The sequence below is a fragment of the Asparagus officinalis genome, chromosome 8 (genome assembly GCF_001876935.1).
Source record: "Asparagus officinalis chromosome 8, Aspof.V1, whole genome shotgun sequence".
Taxonomy (NCBI): Eukaryota; Viridiplantae; Streptophyta; class Magnoliopsida; order Asparagales; family Asparagaceae; genus Asparagus; species Asparagus officinalis.
In genome coordinates this window covers 29010308-29035687 of record NC_033801.1, presented here as the reverse complement: position 1 = coordinate 29035687, position 25380 = coordinate 29010308, and the positions used below count along the sequence as shown (strand labels likewise).

At 39.8% G+C, this 25380-nt stretch overlaps 1 protein-coding gene across 1 annotated transcript; it reads left to right on the top strand.

Moving 5' to 3' along the window:
- Nucleotides 585-24004, top strand: LOC109821255 (mitotic checkpoint protein BUB3.1-like). The gene is made up of 9 exons (XM_020387435.1): nucleotides 585-923; nucleotides 988-1118; nucleotides 5923-6005; nucleotides 7454-7720; nucleotides 22126-22201; nucleotides 22959-23039; nucleotides 23151-23229; nucleotides 23318-23418; nucleotides 23498-24004. Exons 1-9 carry the CDS (start codon nucleotides 804-806, stop codon nucleotides 23580-23582), a joined length of 1023 nt encoding a protein of 340 aa, XP_020243024.1. The 5' UTR covers nucleotides 585-803; the 3' UTR covers nucleotides 23583-24004.

The following is a 25380-nucleotide window of genomic DNA, read 5'->3' as shown; positions in this document are numbered from 1 at the left end:
CAAAAAAAAAAAAAAATGCTCATTTGGAAAGTGATCATGTGGATGGATCATCACTTTTCAATTGTGTTATAATTCCTCAAATTTCAAAACAAATAACCAACCGGAACATGAATAGTTATGCAAATTTAGAGGATATATAATATGCTAATAAGGTAGATTTGGGGGTAAATGCAAGAAAGGGGGAAAATAAGGGGGAAATGGTTGTTTGGATTATAACCCTTAAATCATAGGTATTTGCAAAAGTACTCCCAAAAACTTAGTATTTGCAGAACTACCTCTCAAATCATCAACTTTGTAAAAAAAATCCCTAAAATCAACAAATCATCAACTCAGTGCTAAAAATTTGACTTTACCAAAGTTGATGATTAATTACTTTTGCAGTATTTTTTTTCAAAGTTGATGATTTGAGGGATTTTTGCAAATATGCATAATTTAAAAGGTATATACGCAAATAAACCCAAAAAAAAGTAATGGAATAAAATGTGGCAGGAAGGAAAGGGGGCCAAAAAAAAAAAAGCAAAAGACGGTTGATGGCTGGAGCTATTCTGTGTGTGGGTCTTGCAGCTGATACATCACCGTGCTTCTCTCAACGGAAACTGTAAAAACAAAAGCACAAAAACGCATCTCCCCTCACTCTCTCACATCAATTTCAAATCAAAATCCACCATTTCAAATCCCCACTCCGCCCGCTCCCACATCTCTCTCTCTCTCGTCTCTCCTCTCTCTCTCTTCCCTCAGCGTTTCAAATACGCCCATCGCCCCCCCCTCAACCTCAATTCTCCGATCTCGAGATCAGCGCCGCCATGAGCGGAGCTCTAGCCTCCGGCAACGGCAGGGAGCTCTCGGCAACCTCCTCCGACGGAATCTCCAACCTCCGCTTCTCCAACCACAGCGACCACCTCCTCGTCTCCTCTTGGGACCGCGTAAGTACCCTAAACCCTAATTCCATCGTTCTAGGGGTATCAACCTGATTTTGCTTCTGCTCAGGGTGTTCGGCTCTACGATGCGAGCGCCAACGTCTTGAAGGGGGAGTTCTTGCACAGTGGCCCCGTCCTCGATTGCTGCTTTCATGACGATTCATCCGGATTCAGCGCTAGCGCCGATCACACGGTCAGGAGGTGAGGGGTTAGGGTTTTGATTTTGATCACTGGGGATAAGGGATTTTGGAGAATTAATGTAATAATTGTTTACATGTATGGAATGGCTGATTCATTGTTATGCATTTCTCTATCTTAGGGCCCGTTTGGATAATGGAAGTATTGGAAGTAAGAAGTAGGTTACGGAAATAACTTTCAAAACTATAAAATAGGAAGTAGCGGAAATAACATTTTTTTTTGTTTGTTTCGTATATTTTTAGAAGTAATGGAAGTAGGACTTCTTCCTCTTTATTTACTTTTTTTGTTTGGATAATATTTAAAAATATTACTAGGAAGTAATTTATACATGTTGCTTCCATTTTAGGACCCATTTGGATAGTTGGAAGTATTAGAATAAGAGGTAAATCTAAGAAGTAACTTCTAAAATTATGAAGTTTATCATCTCAAATTATACTATACAGAAAAAACTTGAGAATAATACTAAACTTGTTGCTGATGTATCTCAAATTATTCTACAAGAAAAAAAATCCGTGCACAATATCAAGGACCATTAGAACATCTGATCAATCATATATGAATGAGAACTAAAAAATTAGCTTAAAAAATATTGGGATATACAAAACAAAACCAATTTCTTGTCATGATTTGTATCTATACGCAGCTCATGTTCACATGTATAAAAGAGGGGCCCATGGGATTGGATTATGAAGACCTTGAATCTAAAATTGACCTGCAACTTTTTCATAGTGCCGAGAGATTGCATATCGAGACAGATGAGCAGTTATTAGATCCTAATTTCACGCATGTTATAAATCTTCACGTGGAGCCCGTAAGTATTCTTTTATCTACTTCAGACCTATTTCAGAGTCTTGAGGGGTGGAAAAGAATCTAGAAAATGGAGATGCCACATAGACACCACATCATCATTTAAGGAAGTAGCAAAAGTAGATTTTCAAGAGAAACAAACATACATTTTTGTCTAGAAGTAGCAGAAGTAATCTCTACTTCCTCTACTTCTGCTATTTCACAGTTACTTCCGTGCAAACAAACAAACCCTTAATCCTCACAGACAAAAAGAGCATGAGTGGCTTATAAGCCACTGAGACATGTCTGGTAAACAGTTTATTTTGGCTTATAAGCCCCCCCAACAAAAACGAAAAAAAGAAACTGGCATAACCCAACTTGTTTTTTTGGTTGCTTATAAGCCTCATAGTTTGATCGAGTAAAATGCCACTTTTTTCCTTAGCATTTAAGAAAATTCCAAAGTCCTCTTTCTCCATCTCCAACCCCTTTTTGGTCATTTTGACGACAAAGATGGATTATAAGCCACTCATTTGCCAAACACTCTACTATTAGAAATGTGTTATAGTCCACTAATTACCGAACACTTTAGATTATAATCCACTTGACTTATAAGCTATTTGTAGATTATAATTCAAAGTTGCCAAACATGTTCTAAACTTGAAGATCCTTTTTTTCTTTGAAAATCACGAGCTTTTGATTTTGATATTGCTTTCTGCTAAAGTTAGATAATCTAAACTAGAGGTAATTGTGGATTGACCCCCCTGTACCATCTCCGGAATGCTGATGAACCCTTGTAGTTCTATACTTGTGGATAGACCCCCCTTACTACCACCCAATTGTGGATAGACTGCCTGAATATTTTTGACTCTTTTATCTTCAGGAGGTTTATTTGCCAAAAAAAAAATCTACTCTTTCATTGAGGGTAAAAGGGCTAGAAATTTTCACTTAGGGGGTCTATTTGCAATAGTTGAACTACAAGGGGGGTCTATTTTCAATTGTGCAACAGTACTGGGGGTTTATCTGCATTTAACTTTTTAAACCAACTAGCCAATAGCTACCTTATTGTAAGATCTGAGAGCATTGTTATCGAGGCGTAAGACGCAATGTGGGGCGTAAAGGCCCCTTATGCGCACCATGCGCAAGGCGCACAACGATGCGCGCGCCTCACTGAATTGAGGCACACAACTCAAACTAATATTTTTCAACATAAGACAGAAGCATATAACAACATATTTATAAATTGTCACATAAAAAGATCAAGAAATATAATTTCACCTACTAAATTACGAAAAATCTTAATTAGCATGCATAACATAAAGAAGTTCATAAGTTTTCACAAATCATAATGCAAGATAGTCTCCAACATAAGCAAAAGTCTATGAAACAAAACAAGCTAGTAACAAATAAGAAATATGTATTTTTATTTAAAATATGATATATGTATTTTTAAGTAACAATTAAGTGATTAAAAAAACATGACTGTTCATAATTTTCTAGTTAGCATTCTTAATTGCTATTTGCTAGTTAGCATGAAAAGATGAAGAATGGAGGTAACAATTACATATTTACATGTTTATAATTTTCTAGTTAGCATGCTAATTAGAGAAGGAAGTTACAATTAGCAAACAAGTATACTAAATTACTAATTACTGTTTCCTTTTTATAGGTTAAACATGAAAAGATGGAGAATGGATTAGCAACTAGCAAGAAAGAGTCTATTACATAATGTAAATATGTAATATGTAAATTATTAAAAAAACAGAAGAAAGAATCTATTACATGACGCATGTGTCAAGCGCACACGAGGCGCGCTCCTCGTGTGCGTGCAGCGCCCCGCCTCTGGTGCGGGGCGCAATTGTCCTAACCCGTAGCGGGGCGCACGCCTCGATAACAATGTCTGAGAGTGCCATCTAAATATGTGGTTGAACTATATTAGCGACTTCTAAGATTGTAGTTTGGAAAGTGGCTATGGAGAGTAAGTTCTGAAACAGATATGGATGATAATGAACAGTTTAAATCTAGCTCAAAACTTCAATGAATCTACCTAAGCCTGGAAATTCTAAATACGAATATAAAACATAAATTAGTAAGATATTTCAACTAATATGATGACTAAGCTATAAAAGGATTCACCTTTTTTTTTTAAAATTATTCAACGTCCATCATGGCTTTTATAGGCTGAGACAGTTTATACATGCACCTCATAATCATAGTTCTATTTAACATAAATGCTTAATTTGGGCCTTTTCATATTACAATAGTTTGCTTGCTTCCTCATTTTATTTCCTTTGATAGAGAATCAGGGATCTTCTGATGCAATATTTCTTTTTGACGTCATTGGTTTCTTGATTTATGTTGCACCTTGCATGCAATGTGAGAATATGCATTGCAATTTTTTTCATTTAAATTTTTTTATGACTATGCAGTGCAATGCTGATGCAGATGTCATTATATTGTGGTTTTTTTTCATCTTGTATATTTTGTGGCTTCCGCATGCCTCTTTCGATCATCTGATGCCACATTTCTTTTTGACACCACGGTTTTTCTGAGAAGTGTGGCGCTTAGCATGCAATCTGAAAATATGAATTGCAATCTTTTTTCATTTAATTTATGAATGTGCACTGCAATGCTGATGTAGATGCCATCATATTGTTGTTTTTTTTGTCTCATATATTTTGTAGCTTCACCATGCCTCATTCAATTATGTATCTTGTAAATAAGGTGCCATGCTATGGCATTGCTCACTCATCATGGTTATCCGGCTACATGTCTGCTAGTCATATTCTAATGCCATGATACATCATTTACTGCTAGGCTGCTAGTCATATTCTAATGCCAACACATTACTTAATGTACTTATATCGTTTACAATATGTTGCTCCTAAACATTAAGATTATCTGCATGAATTCAACATCCAATGTTTCTCTTGAGCGCATGAGCTGTGCATGAGATCACTGGCATTTTATTATGTTTGATTTCATCTGTCTTTAAGTCATGGGATGATCCTTCCACTTTGTTTAGTGAATAAGTAAAGGAATTGTGTAATGCTACTTAACTATGAGGTCAGCAATTGTGAACAACGGGACTGTTGTTTGGAAACTGTTCCTCCTATGAGATGGCCAACCCACTTTATAGAGCTAATTAGATGAAGAAGTTATGGAAACTTTTAAAAAAATTGTATAGCTCTATATCATCGTGATCCTATTTGGCTTTATTTTTCCTTCTTGTCAGTCAATCCTATTACATTGTTTAACTAAATTTCTCTAAACCCGACCTGATGTGCTTTTTATGTCTTGCTCTTCCTTCCTCTGTTATAATCCTTAAAAACTGATCCATACGGAGCCTCTCTTTAATCTGTGTTGTTGTTACCAGATATTATTTTAACACAGTTCTTTTTACCATACCTTCACTACCTACCTTAATGTGTTAAAGAGTTGATGATTACCATGTTGTCATACGTGTTGCAACATTCTTGTTTTCACTATGTTTATCACGCATTTAAACCATCTTAACTGGTACCTACATGTTTTAACTGTCTTCATCCCAGCATTCTAAAGCATGTAATGTTGTAGATGTAACTTGCAAGCTTTAATTAAACTAAGTGGCATATGTATCATATGCAAATTTCTAGCTTGTTTGACTAGTTTGAAACTAGTTTTTTGTTAGTTAATAACAATATGACCAATTAAATCTCTTAATTCTTATCTGGCTGAAATTGCAATCCTTTTTCGATTTACCTATTTTTTTATTATCAAACCTGATTAAGAAAGGAAAATAGAATTTGGTGTCGCATAAACTTCTTACTCTCAGATGCCTTGAGAGTGCATTTATTTCCATCATTATCCACTTCCTCATCATCCTTATCATCATCACATCAGTACTAGTATTTGCGTTGTATGTGCTCAAGTTTGTGCTCGCACTTTGCGATAAATAGGTCTTACTCTATACATTTTGCAGTCTGATTAATGTCTGTGCCCCAAAGTCATTAAACCAAAGCATACTTTTATTGCATTTATTCAGGTACGTCTTCAGTTCAGGCAAGGAGGATATTCTGGGACGTCATGATGCTCCTGTCCGATGCGTTGAATACTCTTATGCTGCAGGTTTGTTGCTTTCTGACTTTATTATTATTATTTTCTATTTCACTAGTTTAGACACGCACGATTACATACATACATACATCACATGCACGCGCACATGCACGCACCTGTACACGCATATCACGTGTTAGATTAAAGGTTCTTTCTGGCTTAACCCGGATTAAAACCATCACTTTAATATGCTAGTCTTCTCTCAGTTTTCTATTATACTATCCAAACAACAGATGTTGTTGAGGACTGTTTTTTCATAATTTAGGACTGTGTTGGAATTCTAATCTATATGCTAACTCTTAATGTTAAAATCCACAAAGAAATGAAATTATATAAAGGTTCAATACTTATCTTCTTGTAAATAATCAACAATAAACAACAGTATGCATTAAATTGGTGACAAGGATGGCTGTAACTATATATTCCATGGGAGGAGGTGGGGTGGGTGTTGGGATTGGGGATGGGGGGACCTGCGTGGAGGAAGAGAGGGGGAGGAAGAGAGGGAACAATGGGATGGCAGGTGTTGTCCGAGTGAGATTTAGGACTGAAGTTGGGAGTTCAGATGGTACTGAAAGATTAAAGAAAATGATGTGAGAGAGGGAGAGAGAGATGGAGGATTCAATAATTATAGGACCTTGCTGGATGCAAGAAGTTTGGATGTTCAAGGGGTTTTCCATGTTTGACCAGCCAACTTGAGGGGATATAGCCGACAAAACCCCAGGGGTGAAAGCATTCTTCCCTTTAACCTATGACTGGACTTATGCTTTATGTGCTTGGATCTAATCATGTTTTGTTCTATTTAAAACGGATAAATTTGGTTTAATGTTGTTTAAGTGCTCCTCCATAGGAACATGAATTACATATCAAATACTGGTTTGTTTGGGCTTTACTTGTATGATTCCAACAATTGAGTTTCATAATGAAACTAACTGGGAGTTAGACTAGGGTTGGAATTCACAAAGCTTGGAACTGCATTTTCTTAGGATTAGTTAAGCTTGACCAATTTATGATTTTATCCTAAAACTACTCGTTTTACCTGTTGTATAATAGCAAAATATTTTGATAGTAGCCTTCTTTCCTCTAGCGGCTTTTTTGGATGTCTTACTTGTAACTAGTAACTAGCGTCATTGTCTAAATTGTTAGTGTGCTCTTTGGAAGCCATGAACAGTTTCTTTGCTGTTCATTATATATATTCTTTTACTTAAAATGATTCTGCATGAAATTAGTGTCATGACATTAAATTAGCACCAAGATTGTGTTTCGATTGCAGTTGTTGGCTGCTAAATTTGCATTAGGGAGTGATTTTCCTCAGAGTAGTTCTTCTAAGGTTTACTAAAGTATGGATACTTCTGCTGCTTATCATTTACTATCGTAATAAAGTTTTAGACTGTTGCAGTATCATCCAAACTTCTATATCAGGCTGACCTGTTATAGCTGACTTCAAGTTTCTATCATGTTAGGCCAAGTTGTTACAGGAAGCTGGGACAAAACGTTGAAGTGTTGGGACCCAAGAGGTGCAAGTGGCCCAGATCGTACACTTGTTGGGACTTACCCTCAACCTGAACGTGTATATTCTCTCTCCCTCGTCGGTCATCGTTTAGTAGTGGCCACTGCAGGGAGACATGTCAATGTCTATGATTTGCGGAACATGTCTCAACCTGAACAGCGAAGGGAATCTTCGTTGAAATATCAAACTAGATGTGTGCGTTGTTATCCCAATGGGACAGGTAAACCTCTTTATGAACTTGTCAGTTTCTAATTCCTCTATAATTACAGTTTGTGGATGTCGTACATTGTCAATTATTTTGTTCAGTAAGGAGGTAGATGTTTTGGTAATGGAATTAATTTTTTAGTTTTAGATGCAAATTTAGATATTACTTGCTCTTATTTGCTTTATTACTATAGTGAGGTATGTGGTGGACATAGAGTTATGCTTTTAAGGTTTACATACATAAACCCACTTAGGGCAATCCAAATGCACTTTGGGCCCCAACCCGGCTCGGTGTCCGCATGTATACTTATATATGTTTTAAGTGTATATTGTCATTAAGACCAACTCCAGCAGGGGATAATTGAAATTCACTTTATCCCCTGCCACATCATATTATTCTCCTATTACATCATCAATTGTCCCCATTATCACATGCACTCCACAGCAGGGGACAATTCAAAAAATAATTCACTTTTCTATTTCTCCACATATATTTATAATATTTTGTTTTTTCATATATGATAGTAATTAATATTATCACACATATATATCAAAATATAAATTTTTTGGGTCCATATTTGAAAGATAGCAAAGTTTTTGGAGGAAGATAGAAATCTTGAAGAAAATAGGCAAAAAATTTTGGTGTCCAAATGAAGTAAATTTGGACTCTATTTATAGATCTCGGAAAAAGAAAAATTATGGTGATTTTTTTTTATTTGATCAATTTATTGGTAAAAAATACCATTTAAAAAAAGGGTGGAAATGAAAATCGCATTGCCCAACCAAAAGTGGCCACATGTCGCATGTGCATCTCATCTCCTTTACTTTTTCTCCCGCGCATGAATTGTCTTCCAGCAACAAATAATTGAGGAGACTAAAGACACATGGCATAATTTGATTTGTTTTCCTTTCAATAATACCCTATTTATTCAATAATTCTCAAACAAAGCCACATCATTCTACCTTTCCAATTATCCATTGTTGGAGCCAATTATCCCTCCAATTATCCATTGTTGGAGTTGGTCTAATATATATTTGTATATACTTACATATATATTTCTAATGTATATAAAATTATAGTATGATTTGGTCATTAATGTATACTTATATACTTACATATAATGTATAGCTATACACAAATATGTAACTATATACTAATACATACTTATATAAATATAATAAGATTAATCTAATTTTAATCAAATTTTAGCAAAAAATCAAAAAAATAAAAAAATACAAAAAAATCCGGGCCAGTTGGGAGCCCGGCCCGATTTGGCTCGGACCCGAACTTGGTCCGGCCCGGGCACCACGGGTTCTGGTCCGGGCTAGGCATTTTGCTGGGTCCGAACCTGAAAATCCGGTCCGGGCCGGACCGGCCCGTTTGAACAGCCCTAAACCTACTGCAGACAAAAGCTTAGGTTTACATACATAAACCCATTGCAGACGTAATCTTTGTTCAGCTACTAGTATATCTCTGTAGATAACCACTTCCAAAAGAGAGCTCCCCTGTCTATTCAAGAAGTGCATTGTACCCATTTAGTTGTAGTTAGAGTGGTTCTATTTTCTTTTCTCATTAATTTGTCTAGATGTATGCGCTCCACCGTTCTTTCTTCTATATTATAATCTCAAAGGTGGACATAGAGCTGTAAGGTTAACATATATAAACCCACTGTAGACGAAATCTTTGTTCAATTACTAGTATAGCTCAGTAGACCACCACTTCCAAAAAAGAGCTCCCATGTTTCAGCAAGAAGTACATTGTATGAAGCATCAACCCAGCTAGCTCTAGTTTGAGTGGTTCTGTTTTTTTGCTCATGAATTTGTCTAAATGTATGCACTTCGCCGTTATTACTTCTATATTATAATCTCAGTGGTTGTCCTCCTTAAATGTTCATCCCTTTTTCTAGGTTTCCTTTTATTTTCTCGTTCTTCGTACTTTTTGTTTGTTGTAGGAAGGATTTCTGCCATATCCTCAAACTTCATACATTAACTGTTCACTCAGTGTCCCTTTTCCTTTTAGATTTCTTATGTAAATTACCTTAGCCTGGTCCTTTTTCCTGCTTACAAAATTGTGCTTTCATTTTTTCACCATTTACGCTCCAGTAAATGATACGAGTGTATCTTTTTCTCTGCTTCGAAAGCTTAGCGATCCTTATAAGAGCTTGAGGATGGATGATTCTCATGATAACTTGAGAATAGAGGCGTGGATGGACCCGTTGGTGGCGACAAAAGAGGTCAAAGTCAGGAAAACAGTAAGGAAAACAGGAAGCAGACAAACACTCTGGTTGGTTGATCGGGATTCCAACATTGGTCGACCGCGAAGGCCAGACCGGTCGATCGATCACTCATCGTCGGTAGACCGAAAACAGATACGCCTACAGGGTTAAAAACCCTCTCTCTGGCCAGTCGATCGAACCAAGCAGGCCGGTTGATCGTATCGCGTTTCCTGGGTGAATCTGGATTCCTTTGGGCTTGGTTATTTACGATTTTGTCATCCACGTTATTAGACATATAAATAGGGATTGTTTAGGATTTCTAAACATTAGATGAGATCAGAGAAGAGATTCTAATCAAGAGATTAGAGTTTAGAGAGAATAAAGAGGTTTTTTATTCTAGAGAGATCGTAAGAGAGAGATTTTGTAATCTTTTATTCTTCATAATCTAGAGAAGGTATTTTTCTTCGCCAATTGAATTGTTTTTGTGTGTTTTACTGTCTTCTCAAACTCGCTTTTGATAATTTCGCGATTAAAGATGCTGACATGACGATTCGTATCAAGTTGGTATCAGAACGATCAGATCCTATGAAGGGGTATGATATCCTGTGTATGGTCCTTACTCGATCACAATACAAGAAGCTAGACGATATTCTTATTTCTTTGGAATAAGTCCAGAAATCAAGGAAAAAGAAGATGACAAAAAGCGACAATACATCAAGGCTTGATGCGATGGAGAAACAGATCGAGATTATCAATTCGACTCTCATGAAGCTCGTCGATCACATCCATGAAGGAGACAAGAAAGGTGAATCTTCGACGAGATCCAAGAAGAAACCTGTGGAGTCCGATGGAGACACTGAGAATTCAGATTCCGACGAGGAGATCGAAGCCGTCAAGACTGTTCCACATCAAGGAGATAAGAGTTCTTACCAGAATCTGAAAATTGATTTCAGAGTAGAGATTTTTATTTATGATGGGAGTGTTGACGTCGAAATGATGATTGGATCGAGCGTATGATGACCTATTTTACTCTTTATAGCTATTCGTCAAAGAAGAAGATTGTTTTTGCGACATTGAATCTTTTCAGGCACGCGTTGACGTGGTGAAAATCCTACTGAAAACAGGAGAAGAAAGCGGTATCGTGGAACAAGTTCAAGGAGTTACTAAGAAAAACAGTTCTACCCGGTGAGATTTCTTAAAGAGCGTTGGTACAAGCGGTATCGTGGAACAAGTTCAAGGAGTTACTAAGAAAAACAGTTCCACCCGGTGAGATTTCTTAAAGAGCGTTGGTACAAGTGGTATGGCTTACGCTAAAGATTCAATCAGATCGTTCAAAAATACACTACAGAGTTCCAGCAACAGGCGATGGTCCTCAACATTACGACGGAGGAGTACTCTGTTTTTATGAAGTATATGATGGGATTAAACGAATACATCTAGAAGGAGATGAAACTATTCACGATAGGGTCGATTGCGGAGGCAAGCGTGAAGGCTATTGCCATTGAAGGCAAACAGAAGAAGAGCAAGGAGACGAAGGAAGAAGCCAAGCAAGCTGGAGGCGAGTCTAGTGGTTCCCAACCTAAGAAGGAGAAGAAGGGTGATCCAGGAAAAGCATGACTGATTTATAGTCAAGGTTTTAAAAGTCGTATGTCGGGTTCATGTCGGATGGCTGAAATCCATGTCGGATAGCGAAAATCGGGGATATATCGGGGGACATTGACTAAATATCGGATTGCCATATCGGATAGTGCGCATATGTATAATATCATGACCTAAATGTAATTTAAGCATTCATAAATTCAACATAAGCATATTTTATAAATTCTATAGACTAAACATATAAAAAAGTAAATAATATGTGGATTTGGGTTCATAAATTCTTTCTATCGGGTTCATAAGAAACCCTTAAACATGAGAACAGGTCAAACGGGTTTGGATATTTATCACTAAACCCAAACCCGATAACAAAAAACAGATCTTAAAAAAAAGTACCATATCAGCAGATTTTTCAAAGCTAAAAAATAAGCCGATATGCCCGATATGACCCTGATATTTCCAATTTGGCCCTGAAAACCGACATACGAGTTGAAAACGTCCATGTCGTGTCGGTCAAGCCCTCAAACCGATATGTCGGCCGACATGTCGGACATGTCGGCCGACATTTAAACCCTTGTTTATAGTCATTACGAGAAGACATGACATATAGCTGATCGATGCTGGGAGAATTATCCTCATCTCAAGCCAAAGGGGTTGAAGAAGAATGAGGAGAAAAATGCATACATGATAGCACAAGGTCCGAAAGAAGTTCCTAGGATGATAGAACCAAACAATAGTTTCAATCTCATGGCAGGGAAGCAGGCCACGAAGGAGGACGAAGACCCCAGAGAGCAGTTCTTTGTTCTTAAGTTGCAAGTGAATACTAGTTTGGTGGATGCCATAGTTAATCCAGGCAGCGAGAAAAATTTGATATCTGAGACCTTGGTTTAGAAGCTGGGTCTGAAGACGGTCAAACATCTAAAGCCCTATTCATTAGGATGGATTTAGAAGGAGACGGGGCTGAGTGTAGTTAATCAATGCACTTTCAGATTTGCACTTCACGAGTCGTATATTAACGAGGTCACGTGCGACGTAGTTCCATTGGATGTTTGTCAGATTATACTGGGCAATCCATATTTATGGGATAGATACGCAATCTACGAAAGACGGGCTCAGAAGTACATATTCACCAAAGATGGTGAGAAGTTTATATTTCGTTCGACGTCTCTTTCGAAGGAGACAAACTTGGTGACGGTGAATCGAGCGAAGATGCTAGTGAATGCAAGCAAGAAGTTTGTCTCGCTGTTCATTAGGTCTTATGAAAAGCCACTGAAAGTGGATTGCATTTTGGAGCGGAAGGTGATTACGACGAGACGCGGGACGGAATCGTTTCTGATCGGACGTCAAGGTCAGGCTCCTAGCAAAGCTAGGTGGTTCAACAGGAAAGGAGGAGCTCGAGAGTTTCCTTAGCTGAAGTTCTAACTTGAACGGGACTTCAAGTTTCTAAAGGGTGGACCCATGATACGAGTTTATATTCTTCTCTGTTTCAGGAGCTTAGCGATCCTCATGAGAGCTTGAGTATAGACGATTCTCATGATAACTAAGAATAGAGGCGTGGGTGGAGCCGTTGGTGGCAGCAAAAGAGGTCAAAATCAGGAAACCGACAAGGAAAATAGGAAGCAGACAAGCACTCTGGTCAGTCGACCGGATCGCCTTTCCTGCGTGAATCTGGATTCCTTTTGACGCATATTCCAAGTTCCATTAGGCTTGGTTATTTATGATTTTATCATCCACGTTGTTAGACATATAAATAGGGATTGTTTAGGGTTTCTAAACATTAGATGAGATCAGAGAAGAGATTCTAATCAAGAGATTAGAGTTTAGAGAGAATAGATATGTTGTTTTTTATTCTAGAGAGATTGTGAGAGAGAGATTTTATAATCTTTTATTCTTCATAATCTAGAGAAGTTATTTTTCTTCGCCAATTGAATTGTTTTTATGTGTTTTACTATTTTTCTTCTCAACTCATCTTTGATAATTTCGCGATCAAAGGTGCTCGCACGACGACTCGTATCAGTAAATACCTGAAAATTTATGGTGATAACGTGGGTTCTATACATGCCTACTCTTGTTTTATTTCAATATCACAGAAGGTGGTAGGAAGACTAGGCGTTTGAGTCAGTGCCTAGTGCTTAGATGCGTTTAGCTATTTTTTAAAATTATTTAATTATAATAATTGATAAAAATATATATTAAATTTATATAAATTTGCTAAAAAATAGATAGCAATTTTAGATCCACAATAAACCATACATACTTAAATGCTAAATAGCCAAAGTAATAACTAACGAAATTATAGAAAGCGCTAGGAGGCCTAGGTATTAGACTCATCGCCTAGTGATACGGGTGTATCTTCTCTTCGGGAGCTTAGCGATCCTCATGGGAGCTTGAGGATAGATGATTCTCATGGTATCTTGAGAATAGAGTAGAGGAGTCGTGGACGAGACCATTGGAAGCAACGAAGTCGAAAGGATTCATCAAAACTGCAGAAATTACAGTTGGACTCTGTCCGGTCGACCGGCGTGGTCACGGCGGTCGACCGCATCGTGCACGGACCCCAACTGTGTCTCGGGACTGAGATCGGTCGACCGATGGTGGCACTGCGGTCGACCGGAGAACCCTGTAATCGATTTTCCAGATTTCGTCGTTCTGACCGGTCGACCGACTTGGGCACTGCGGTCGACCGCGTCGCGGATCCGGGCCTGGGTCTGTTTCCTGCTCCAGTTGGGATTTCTGTTTAGTATAAATAGAAACACGACTTTTCTAGGGTTTAGAACTCAGTTTGTAATCAGAAAAGAGATCAGGGAGGTTGTTCTTTGATCTAGAGAGATTGTGAGAGAGAGATTTGTAAAATCCAATTGATTCTCATAATCTAGAGAAGGTATTTTCCTTCGCCCTAATTCAACTCTTGTGTTCTTCTGTCGTTCTTCTTCTTTACCCACTCTTGATAATTCCGCGATCAAGAGTGCTCGCACGGCAACTCGTATCAAGTTGGTATCAGAGCGCCTAGATCCTGTGAAGGGGGAACCTGTGTATGGTCCTTACTCGCTCACAATACAAGAAGCTTGGCGAGATCCTTATTTCTTTGGAGGGAGTCCAGAAATTAAGGAAGGAGAAGATGACTGAAGCAGATAATTCAGCGAGACTTGATGCCATGGAGAGACAGATTGAGACGATCGGGACGACTCTTACCCAACTCGTGGGTCTAATCAACGGAGGTGACAAAAAGGAGGAATCTTCTTCGAAGGGCAAGAAGAAACTCGTCGAATCCGACGAGGAACACGAGGAATCTGATTCAGAGGGGGAGACTGAGATTGTCAAGACTGCCGGACATCAAAGGAGTAAGAACAATTACCAAAATCTGAAGATTGACTTCAAGGTTGAGATTCCTGTTTATGATGGGAGTATCAACGTGGAGAAGCTTGATGATTGGATCGAACGTATGGAGATGTACTTCACTCTCTACGGATATTCGTCCAAGGAGAAGATAGTGTTCGCGACACTGAAGCTTTCCGGGCACGCGTTGACGTGGTGGAAATCCTATTGCAAACAGGAGAGGAAAGCGGCGTCGTGGAACAAGTTCAAGGAACTACTTCGTAAACAGTTCTATCCAGTAGGGTTCCTTGAGGAGCGTTGGTACAAGTGGTATGGCTTGCGCCAAAAGTTTAATCAGACCGTTCAGGAGTATACGACGGAGTTCCAACAGCAGGCGATGGTTCTAAACATCGCAACAGACGAGTATCCCATCTTCATGAAGTACATGGCGGGTCTGAATGATTACATCCGGAAGGAGATGAAGCTGTTTTCAGTGGAGACAATCGCAGATGCGAGCGTGAAGGCCATTGCCATTGAGGGCAGGCAGAAGAAGGGCAATGAGACAAAGGGGGATTCCAAACCATCGGGGAGCAAGACGGGTGGCTCTCAGTCTAAGGATGAGAAGAAGAAGGTTGACTCGGGGAAAGCAGGATTGACATGCAATCACTGCAAGCAGACAGGGCATGTGGCCGATCGTTGCTGGGATAAGTATCCTCATCTGAAGCCAAAAGGATTGAAGAAGAAGGAGGAGAAGAAGGCGTACGTGATAGCACAGGGTCCGAAGGAGGTTCCCGGGATGACCGAACCCAATAGCAGTCTCAACCTTATGGCGGGGAAGCAGGCTACCAAGGAAGATGACGACCCGAGGGAGCAGCTCTTTGTTCTGAAATTGCAGGTCAAGACCAGCTTAGTGGATGCTATTGTAGATCCAGGGAGTCAGAAAAATCTGATATCTGAGGCATTAGTACAGAAGCTGGGATTGAAGACGGTGAAGCATCCAAAGCCCTATCCATTAGGGTGGATTCAGAAGGAGGCGGGATTGAGTGTAGTGAACCAGTGTTCATTCAGATTTGCACTCCACGAGTCGTATATTGACGAGGTCACATGCGACGTGGTTCCATTGGATGTTTGCCAAGTTATTTTGGGCAATCCTTATTTGTGGGATAGATACGCAGTATATGATCGGCGAGCCCAAAAGTATACGTTCACCAAGGATGGCGAGCAATTCGTTTTTCGTTCGGCGTCTCTTCCACAGGAGACGAGCTTGGTGACAGTGACTCAGGCTAAGAGGTTGGTGAATGCGGGCAGGAAGTTCGTTTATTGTTCATTCGACCGTATGAAGAACAGCTGAGTAAGATGTGCTTGTCCGCCTTGAGCAAGCTTCAGGAGGGAGATCTTGAAAGGTTAAAAGCAAAGTATGCGGACTTGTTTTCGGAGATCACGGGACTACCACCACGTCGAGGTGTAGAGCATGAGATTATGTTGACAGGGGAGAGTTCCTTACCTAACATAGGCCTATACCGCACATCAGTACTAGAGTCCGAGGAGATCAAGAAGCAAGTTCAGGAGCTCTTGGAGACAGGAGTGATTGTGCCAAGTTGTTCGCCTTGCGGGTCACCAGTGTTGTTGGTGCCCAAAAAGGATGGAGGTTGGCGCATGTGCGTAGATTATCGGGCACTCAACAAGATCACAATCAAGAATCGCTACCCATTACCGCGGATCGATGATCTTATGGACCAGTTGGAGGGAGCGAGGTTTTTCACGAAGCTGGATTTGAAGTCTGGTTACCATCAGGTGAGGATTCGGGAGGAAGACACTTGGAAGACTGCGTTCAAGACCAAGTAAGGCCTGTTCGAGTGGTTGGTGATGCCGTTTGGACTGTGCAATGCTCCGGCTACATTTATGAGGCTTATGAATGATTTGTTACGACCATTTATAGAGGATTTTGTGATAGTTTACCTTGATGATATCTTGGTGTACAGCAGGACCTGGGAGGAGCATCTTGTTCATGTTGAGAAGGTATTTGAAGTGTTGCGGGACGGACAGCTGAAGCTCAACGGGAAAAAGTGCGAGTTCGGGAAGGACGAGTTGGTGTGTCTCGGCTTCATCGTAGGGAAGGGCCAGCGGAGGATAGATCCAGGCAAGGTGGAGGTGATCACAAAGTGGCCGATGCCGAAGACAGTGACTGAGGTGAGGAGCTTCATGGGAGCTTGCCAGTATTTGCGCAAGTTCATTCGACATTTTTCGACTTATGCGGCACCGTTACATGGCCTCACAAAGGCTAAAGTTCAGTTTGAGTGGGGAAAGACGCATGAGGAGGCTTTTCAGTTGCTAAAAAGGAAGATCTCGGAGGCACCAGTGTTGGCGTTGCCGAATTTGCAGCGGACTTTCGAGGTAGAGACCGACGCGTCTAATTATGCGATGGGCGCGGTGTTGACTCAGGATGGGAAACCGGTGGAATACCATTCTGAAAAGTTTTCGGGTGCTGTTGCGAACTACCCAACCTACGATAAGGAGTTCTATGCGCTATATCAAGCAATTAAGCATTGGAGGGTGTACTTGTTAGGGAAGGAGGTGGTCGTGCATTCGGATCATAAGCCGTTGGAGTTCTTACATGCCCAGACGAAGCTACAGCAGGCGCGGCACATGAAGTGGATGTCTTATTTGATGGCTTTCAACATCATTATTATGCCCAGCCGAAGCTACAGCAGGCGCGACACATGAAGTGGATGTCTTATTTGATGGCTTTCAACATCATTATTAGGTACAAGAAGGGGGCGACGAACGAGTTGGCCGATATGTTATCTCGCCCACCGATAAGGTCGTTGTTGGTGGCGACGCGTATTCAGCCCTTGGTTCCTTTTGAGTATGTTCAGTTGTATGCATCCAGTAGAGACTTCGGTAGTGTGTTTGAGCAGGCGAAGGCTGGTCGAAGGGGGGAGTATGCACTTGGAGATGATGGCTTATTGTATCGTGGGGCATCACTATGCATTCCGGAGGATGGTGATAGGTTGCAGTGGATTCGGGAAGCACATACCTCGCGTGTGCAAGGGCATTTTGGCATTCAGAAAACGCTTCTCAATCTACGGCGACATGTGTTTTGGCCACGGATGCTTGATGATGTGACCAAGTATGTTGGAGGGTGTAAGTTATGTTGTATTTCGAAGCCTTCTAACAGAAAGAGGGGATTGTACCTACCATTACCGGTTCCTTCTAGGCCGTGGGAGAGCATTTCTATGGATTTTCTAGGAGGGTTGCCAACTACGAAGCGCGGGCATGACTATTTGTACGTTGTGGTGGACCGATTCAGCAAGATGGTGATATTGATTCCTTGTAAGAAGACCGTGACGGGAGCGGGTGCAGCACAATTGTTCTTCGAACATGTGTGGAAGCACTTTGGGTTGCCGAGTTCGATTATTTCGGATCGGGATAGCCGTTTTCTCGGGCATTTTTGGGATTCTTTGTGGAGTTTGATGGACACCAAATTGAAGAAGAGCACGGCATTTCACCCACAAACAGACGGACAAACGGAGGTAGTCAACCGGACTATGGTGCACATGTTGCGGGGGTATAATTCTAGGCATCCTAAGACTTGGGATGAGAGTTTACCATATTTGCAGTTTGCTTTCAATCGGGCGAACCATATTTGCAGTTTGCTTTTAATCGGGCAATTCATGGATCTTCCGGAAAGTCACCGTTTGAGACTTGTTATGGATTTTTACCGCCAAGCCCGTTCGATCTTGTGTTTTCAAGTGAAGCCACAGTGGACGGCAAGGAGGGGAGTGAGAGACAACGTGCTCAGTGATTTCTTGAGAAGATTGCAAATATTCATGCCACGGTTGAAGCTCAATTGAAGAAATCGCAAGCTAAGTACAAGGCGAAGCATGATCAACATCGGGTTCCTTGTAACTTTGGTAAAGGCGATATGGTATGGCTAAAATTGAGTAAGGAGAGGCTCAAAGGAGAAGGGAAGAAGTTGAAGCCTATTCGTTATGGTCCGTTTCGGATTATCGATCAGATTGGTGACAACGCTTTTCGTTTAGATTTACCACCTTACTTAGGCATGTATTCGGTGATCAATGCCGAGTACTTGAAGTTGTTTGAACCTCCGTTATTGGATGATGAAGGTGATGACAAGTTGATCTTACCGCATGTTGAAGACTTGTGGTTTGATAGAGAGGAGCCACTGAAAGAAGATTGCATTTTGGAACGGAAGACGACCACGACGAGGCGGGGGACGAAGGAGTCGTTTCTCATTGGACGTCAAGGTCAGGTACCTAGCAATGCCAAGTGGTTCAACAGAGAAGGAGGGGCTCGCGAGTTCCCTCAGCTGAAGTTTTAACTTGAATGGGACTTCACGTTCCTAAAGGGGGGACCCATGATACGGGTGTATCTTCTCTTCGGGAGCTTAGCGATCCTCATGGGAGCTTGAGGATAGATGATTCTCATGGTATCTTGAGAATAGAGTAGAGGAGTCGTGGACGAGACCATTGGAAGCAACGAAGTCGAAAGGATTCATCAAAACTGCAGAAATTACAGTTGGACTCTGTCCGGTCGACCGGCGTGGTCACGGCGGTCGACCGCATCGTGCACGGACCCCAACTGTGTCTCGGGACTGAGATCGGTCGACCGATGGTGGCACTGCGGTCGACCGGAGAACCCTGTAATCGATTTTCCAGATTTCGTCGTTCTGACCGGTCGACCGACTTGGGCACTGCGGTCGACCGCGTCGCGGATCCGGGCCTGGGTCTGTTTCCTGCTCCAGTTGGGATTTCTGTTTAGTATAAATAGAAACACGACTTTTCTAGGGTTTAGAACTCAGTTTGTAATCAGAAAAGAGATCAGGGAGGTTGTTCTTTGATCTAGAGAGATTGTGAGAGAGAGATTTGTAAAATCCAATTGATTCTCATAATCTAGAGAAGGTATTTTCCTTCGCCCTAATTCAGCTCTTGTGTTCTTTTGTCGTTCTTCTTCTTTACCCACTCTTGATAATTCCGCGATCAAGAGTGCTCGCACGGCAACTCGTATCACCTAGAGCATAAAAGGTTTTCTTTTTTTATTTTTTATTTACAATAACTGATAGTAGATGATAATGTTATAGAAAGCTTAGATGCTGGATTGGTGTTTAAGCGGATTTCTTTCTTCATTTAAGTGTGGTCAAGGAGGTTTTGCTGAAGGTTGGAGGAGGTAGTGGAGATGTTCATATTTAGAGCTTAAAAGAGTTTGAAGAAGGTTGGAGGACGTGGAGGTTGCAACACAAAAAATTACGATTAAGTCTTAAAGGGTGCAGTCCACGTAAGTAGAAAATGCTCTCCTAAACACTCTCAAAACCTAGGTGGCAGCCTAGGTATCGTCTAGGTGCTAGGCTCTAATTAGGCGGCTTAGATACCGCCTAGGCCCAGGCATATGCCTAGGCGGAGGCTTTTTAAAATAATGTATTATTTAGGAGAAAACTAGAGACGAGTTTCATCTAGGGCAATGATCTATGTTAAGTCATTTACATGAAATTTTATAATTGGTCCTTTAACTGCTGGGTGATAAGATGAAAAATAATCTTTTTAACTGCTGGGTGATAAGATGAAAAATAATCTTTTTAACTGCTGGGTAATAAGATCCAGTATCAAGTCCATTACTTATCCTCTTTCTTCTCTTTTAAGCATGTGGCCACGTTGCTTTACTTCAGCATTCTTGTGTAGCTATCCCTGATATGCTTTCACCAGTGGCCACAAACCTTTATAGTTACAGTTTGTCTTTGCAGGCTTTTTAAAATAATGTATTATTTAGGAGAAAACTAGAGACGAGTTTCATCTAGGGCAATGATCTATGTTAAGTCATTTACATGAAATTTTATAATTGGTCCTTTAACTGCTGGGTGATAAGATGAAAAATAATCTTTTTAACTGCTGGGTAATAAGATCCAGTATCAAGTCCATTACTTATCCTCTTTCTTCTCTTTTAAGCATGTGGCCACGTTGCTTTACTTCAGCATTCTTCTGTAGCTATCCCCTGATATGCTTTCACCAGTGGCCACAAACCTTTATAGTTACACAGTTTGTCTTTGCTGACCAGAGCTCGATCAGTTTCTGACCAGTGACAACCATCCGCAGCATCTTCCTTTTTTCTTATTCCCCGGTAGCTCGTCTTATTTCCACAAAGGCTTACCATCAATAGCTCCTCATCCTTGAACTTCCCTATCTTCAATATTCTTCATCCACCTTTCCATTTGCAGATGATGTTCTTGCTCAAATCCAATTTTCTACTCTTTTGATCTAGCCACTTGCATTCCTGAGGTGGCTTCTGATCAATAAAAACATAGCAGATGATGAATGATGAGAAGAGTTGAGCTTAGGTAATGGCTTCTAGATCAGGATTCCTTTTTCCAGTCACTGCTTTTCTCCACCAGACAACCTTCATCATAGCCTCTTCTAATCCCGGTCTTTTCTCAGTATATTACCTCTTTTTCCCTGCCTCCATAACATGAGGGAAGACCACAGGAAATCGAAGACAATGGCCTGCATGCAAGATGGAGGGATATCAGTAATAAAAGGTCTAAGATGGAGGCTATGGGATAAGACTGTTGGTGAAGAATTGCTTGGGAATCCAATCCAGAAATTTAGAGAAGAATGTTCTATTTTCGGACGTGATTCTTCTTTCCCATATGCAGTATACATCTCCCAGATGTACTGTGTTCTTCAAGCATTTATCCCTTGTTCCTTATAATAGCATTGATTTTACCCTTCTTCATTATGATTGCATTGCTTTGTGAAATAGCTCTGACGCAAACAAACAAGTGAAGCTGTTAAGCGACCTCCTGGCCCAACTCCTAGACTTTATGATATAGTTGTACTAAATTAGATTAACTGCTCAAATTTTGATGGGTGATTATGCTTACTCTTAAGAGTAGGTACTTAAATAAATGTACACATGAAAAAGTTCATGGTGGCCATGCTGTTCAGTAATCAATGTACCTGGAAATAACTAAAAATATGAATATACAAATGTGCTTTCAGATCTTGTCGGCCATATGCAACATGTGGTTTACATTTTACCGGATGTCTTTTCACTGGTAGAATGAATGAGGCCACTTGATACATGGGTTTGAGTTCCCAGAACATGAATCTTTGCCCATGAATAAGATTTCTAGAGGTAATAAGAAGCTCAATGCTAGCCGACAAACCTCTTGAATGAGTTTCAATTCAATATACATATCTTGAATAATTTTAGATATCCTACTGTGACTACTTTCTTTTGATCTGAGATGTATATATCTAATTTAGTTTGGTACTTGGTTCAGGTTATGCTCTTAGTTCTGTGGAGGGAAGAGTTGCAATGGAGTTCTTTGATCTGTCTGAGGCAGGCCAAGCAAAGAAGTAAGTTAATTGACATACTTGTGCTACGTTGAATTCTATCATGCGTTTATGGATTCCCAAACTGAGCAGCACGGAGACATTACTTTTTCTTTCTTTAGTTATTTCAGTAGGTAAACATGGTCACACACTAAATGATTTTCTACCAAGAGAGAAAATTTTGAGGTGTCTAGAGACTAGAGCTTCTTTTTTTCGTTATAAAGCACAAAGCTCTGGATTCATATAATTGAAATTTATATTAATTTGCAATTGCAGTTGTGGATAGACCTCCTGAACTATCGCCAAATTGTGGATAGAACCCTTTTAGTTCTATTATTGCAGGTAGACCTCTGAGTGATTTTTTTTGGCTCTTTTATCCTCACAGTTTTTTTTCTCCTTCTTGACAAGTAGACACCCTGAGGGTAAAATAGTCAAAAAGATCATCCAGAAGGTCTGTCTGCAACCATAGAGGTACATGGGGTCTATCAGCAATTGGGCGATTGTACAGGGGTTTTTCTGTAGTTAACGCTTTATATTATCCCCATGCAAAAAATTTCATGTAATAGTCAATGTTTTATCATTGCGACAGAATGTTGGTTTACCATAGCACTATGACCTCAGTGTGATTTTTTATCAAATGTGCGGCAGACCATTCAAACTTACATATTAGCTTTGGATTTCCATGTGCATGTCGTGTTGAATAAATGCGTAATATGATTGTTGTCATTAAACAAAATTTTATGCTGCATTTCCGTCTTCTAATGAATCAATTTTCTTGCAGGTATGCTTTCAAATGCCACAGGAAATCAGAGGCTGGAAGGGACACTGTTTATCCTGTCAATGCAATTGCTTTCCATCCCATGTAATTGTTTATCCTGACACTGCATTATCTTACACACACACTCACAAAAGCACATACATATGCACACATGAAAGATTCCGCATTCCATTTGCTAAATTTGATCTATTGCAGCTATGGGACGTTTGCTACTGGAGGCTGTGATGGGTTTGTGAATGTTTGGGATGGAAACAACAAGAAAAGATTATACCAGGTAAACTAAAAGTAGCATGCATACAGCTTGGGTACACGTTCTTTGTTATGCACAATGGTAATACTGATTTCTTTGCCTACACTTGCAGTATCCCAAATATCCCACTAGCATAGCAGCATTATCCTTCAGCAAGGATGGGCGTCTGTTGGCAGTGGCCTCCAGCTACACGTTTGAAGAGGGAGATGTGCCGTGAGTATCAAATCTCTACTGTCCAGCTTTGGAGAATGTTCTATTAATTTTGATTACTGAATTTCTTTTTATGATCCAGTCATGAACCTGATGCCATCTTTGTTCGTAACGTCAATGAAGTTGAAGTCAAGCCAAAGCCTAAAGCATTGCCTGCTCCTCCATAATCCAACATGTAGAGGTAGCAGAAGAATCCTTGGTGTTGATTACGTTTACCATACCGGGCTCTCTCTCTATCTAATGGAAGTTAGGGGGAACTCCATTTGACCCTTCAAATGGTATTTCATATCGTGCTAATAATTAATCATAGTTATGGCTGACATAGTGAAATGAACTTGTCGCTGAACATTTGACAGTTTCTTGTTGTCGTTGTAGTGTTGTTTGCTAGATATTGTTATTTCTTTACCTCGTAACTTTCTAATTTGTTATCAGCTGTTTTCATGTCTAATATAAAATTTAGGATTGTGCAGAACTGAGCCAAGGTCTTGGTCCTTGTCTGATGGATGAAAACTCATGTCGATAGCTTGAGCTCTCTTGAAATGATACTGAGCTCTACTGTCAATTATGATTCATGGTAATTTTTGTTATATTTCTATGAGAAAGTAACATTCTTTACTTTTCTGTTGAGCGTGCATTTAGTTAATTATTAGTTCTTCAAGTTTGAAATTTCCTCCATTTTCAGTCTCCAGATTCCTCCGAGCCCCAAATAGACTCATTATTACAAAATAATATTCTGCCTACAACACATTTGTTAGGGAAAGTTTTGAAATTGATTATTCTGCCTACTTGTTATAATTGACTTCTTTTTAGTTCGATTTTTTTTAAAACAAAGGTTGGATTAAACCTTGTAGAGAATATTCTAATGTCTAGCAGGTTTTCCATATAAATATTTTGACTGACTTTTTTCTCCAGCAATTAACTATCCCAAAGAGAACTAAATTCATAAAGGAAGGATGAGGTTTAGAAAACATCAGGGTAACGAAGTACTAAAATAACATCAAAGGTATTTTTCTACAGGCTGCTGTCTTCTCATTTATACATTTGTTTACTCTTCAAGCGCCCGAAAACCGACAGGGACCAAGTCCAGGGGCCGGACTCATTTTTTTGGGTCCACCGCAAACATTTGAACAAATGCCCTCGTTTGCTTTATATCACAAATTAAACATATGTCATCTGTTGAAGAGATTGCTTATGGCCGGAACAAATCACAAGGTGTGCAAACTACCGATACGTGTACTCACTGTCCTTAAGAAAAGATTTCGACCCTTCTCAGTGCAAAATGCTGCAGTGACGTTTTTTCTCATAGAATTCAACGACGGACAACAAGTTAAGGACAACAAGTTAAGGTGCACTCTAATAACTTGTTCTATAAAGAACAACAAATATCTTTCTCTGACAGGGAGAAAGATAGCACAAAAGTTTCTCAGTGTTATCAACTGAGGAGATCAAGTCTCTTTTTATAAATGAACGATGTTGAAATACCAAAGGTTAAACTGCATTGAGAACACCAAAGGTTAAACCATACATCAAAGGTTAAATCATGTTGAGAACACCAAAGGTTGAAGAACATTGGGAACACCAAAGGTTGAAAAATATTGAGAACACCAAACGTTAAAAATAAATAACAAATATTTTTCTTTTGTGTATTTAAAATACACAACAATCCCCTACTATTTCAAAATACACAAAACTCGACATCATTTGGAACCAAGAATAACAAAGAAAATGTCAGAGAAAATCGAAGATACAATATATTAGATACTAGTGCCTTTCGACTTGAACTAGTCCTAGGACAATGAATCTTATCTCGCAGAAACATGGTAGAATAAATTCTTTGAACCAATATCCCTTATGCGTGAAATAGAGGAATCATGCCCACATTGCACCTTCATTATATTGTTGTTTGCAGGTGTGCGCTATTTTGGCCCTGCGCTTCCTGTGCTTCATGAGTGCTCTAGAGTACAT

What these genes read in the sequence shown, in the direction of transcription:
- LOC109821255 (XM_020387435.1), top strand. Translation starts at nt 804, where the DNA reads ATGAGCGGAGCTCTAGCCTCCGGCAACGGCAGGGAGCTCTCGGCAACC. An exon ending in GAGGCAGGCCAAGCAAAGAA is followed by an intron (nt 22,202 to 22,958) that starts GTAAGTTAATTG and finishes ATTTTCTTGCAG; the next exon opens with GTATGCTTTCAAATGCCACA. An exon ending in GCAATTGCTTTCCATCCCAT is followed by an intron (nt 23,040 to 23,150) that starts GTAATTGTTTAT and finishes GATCTATTGCAG; the next exon opens with CTATGGGACGTTTGCTACTG.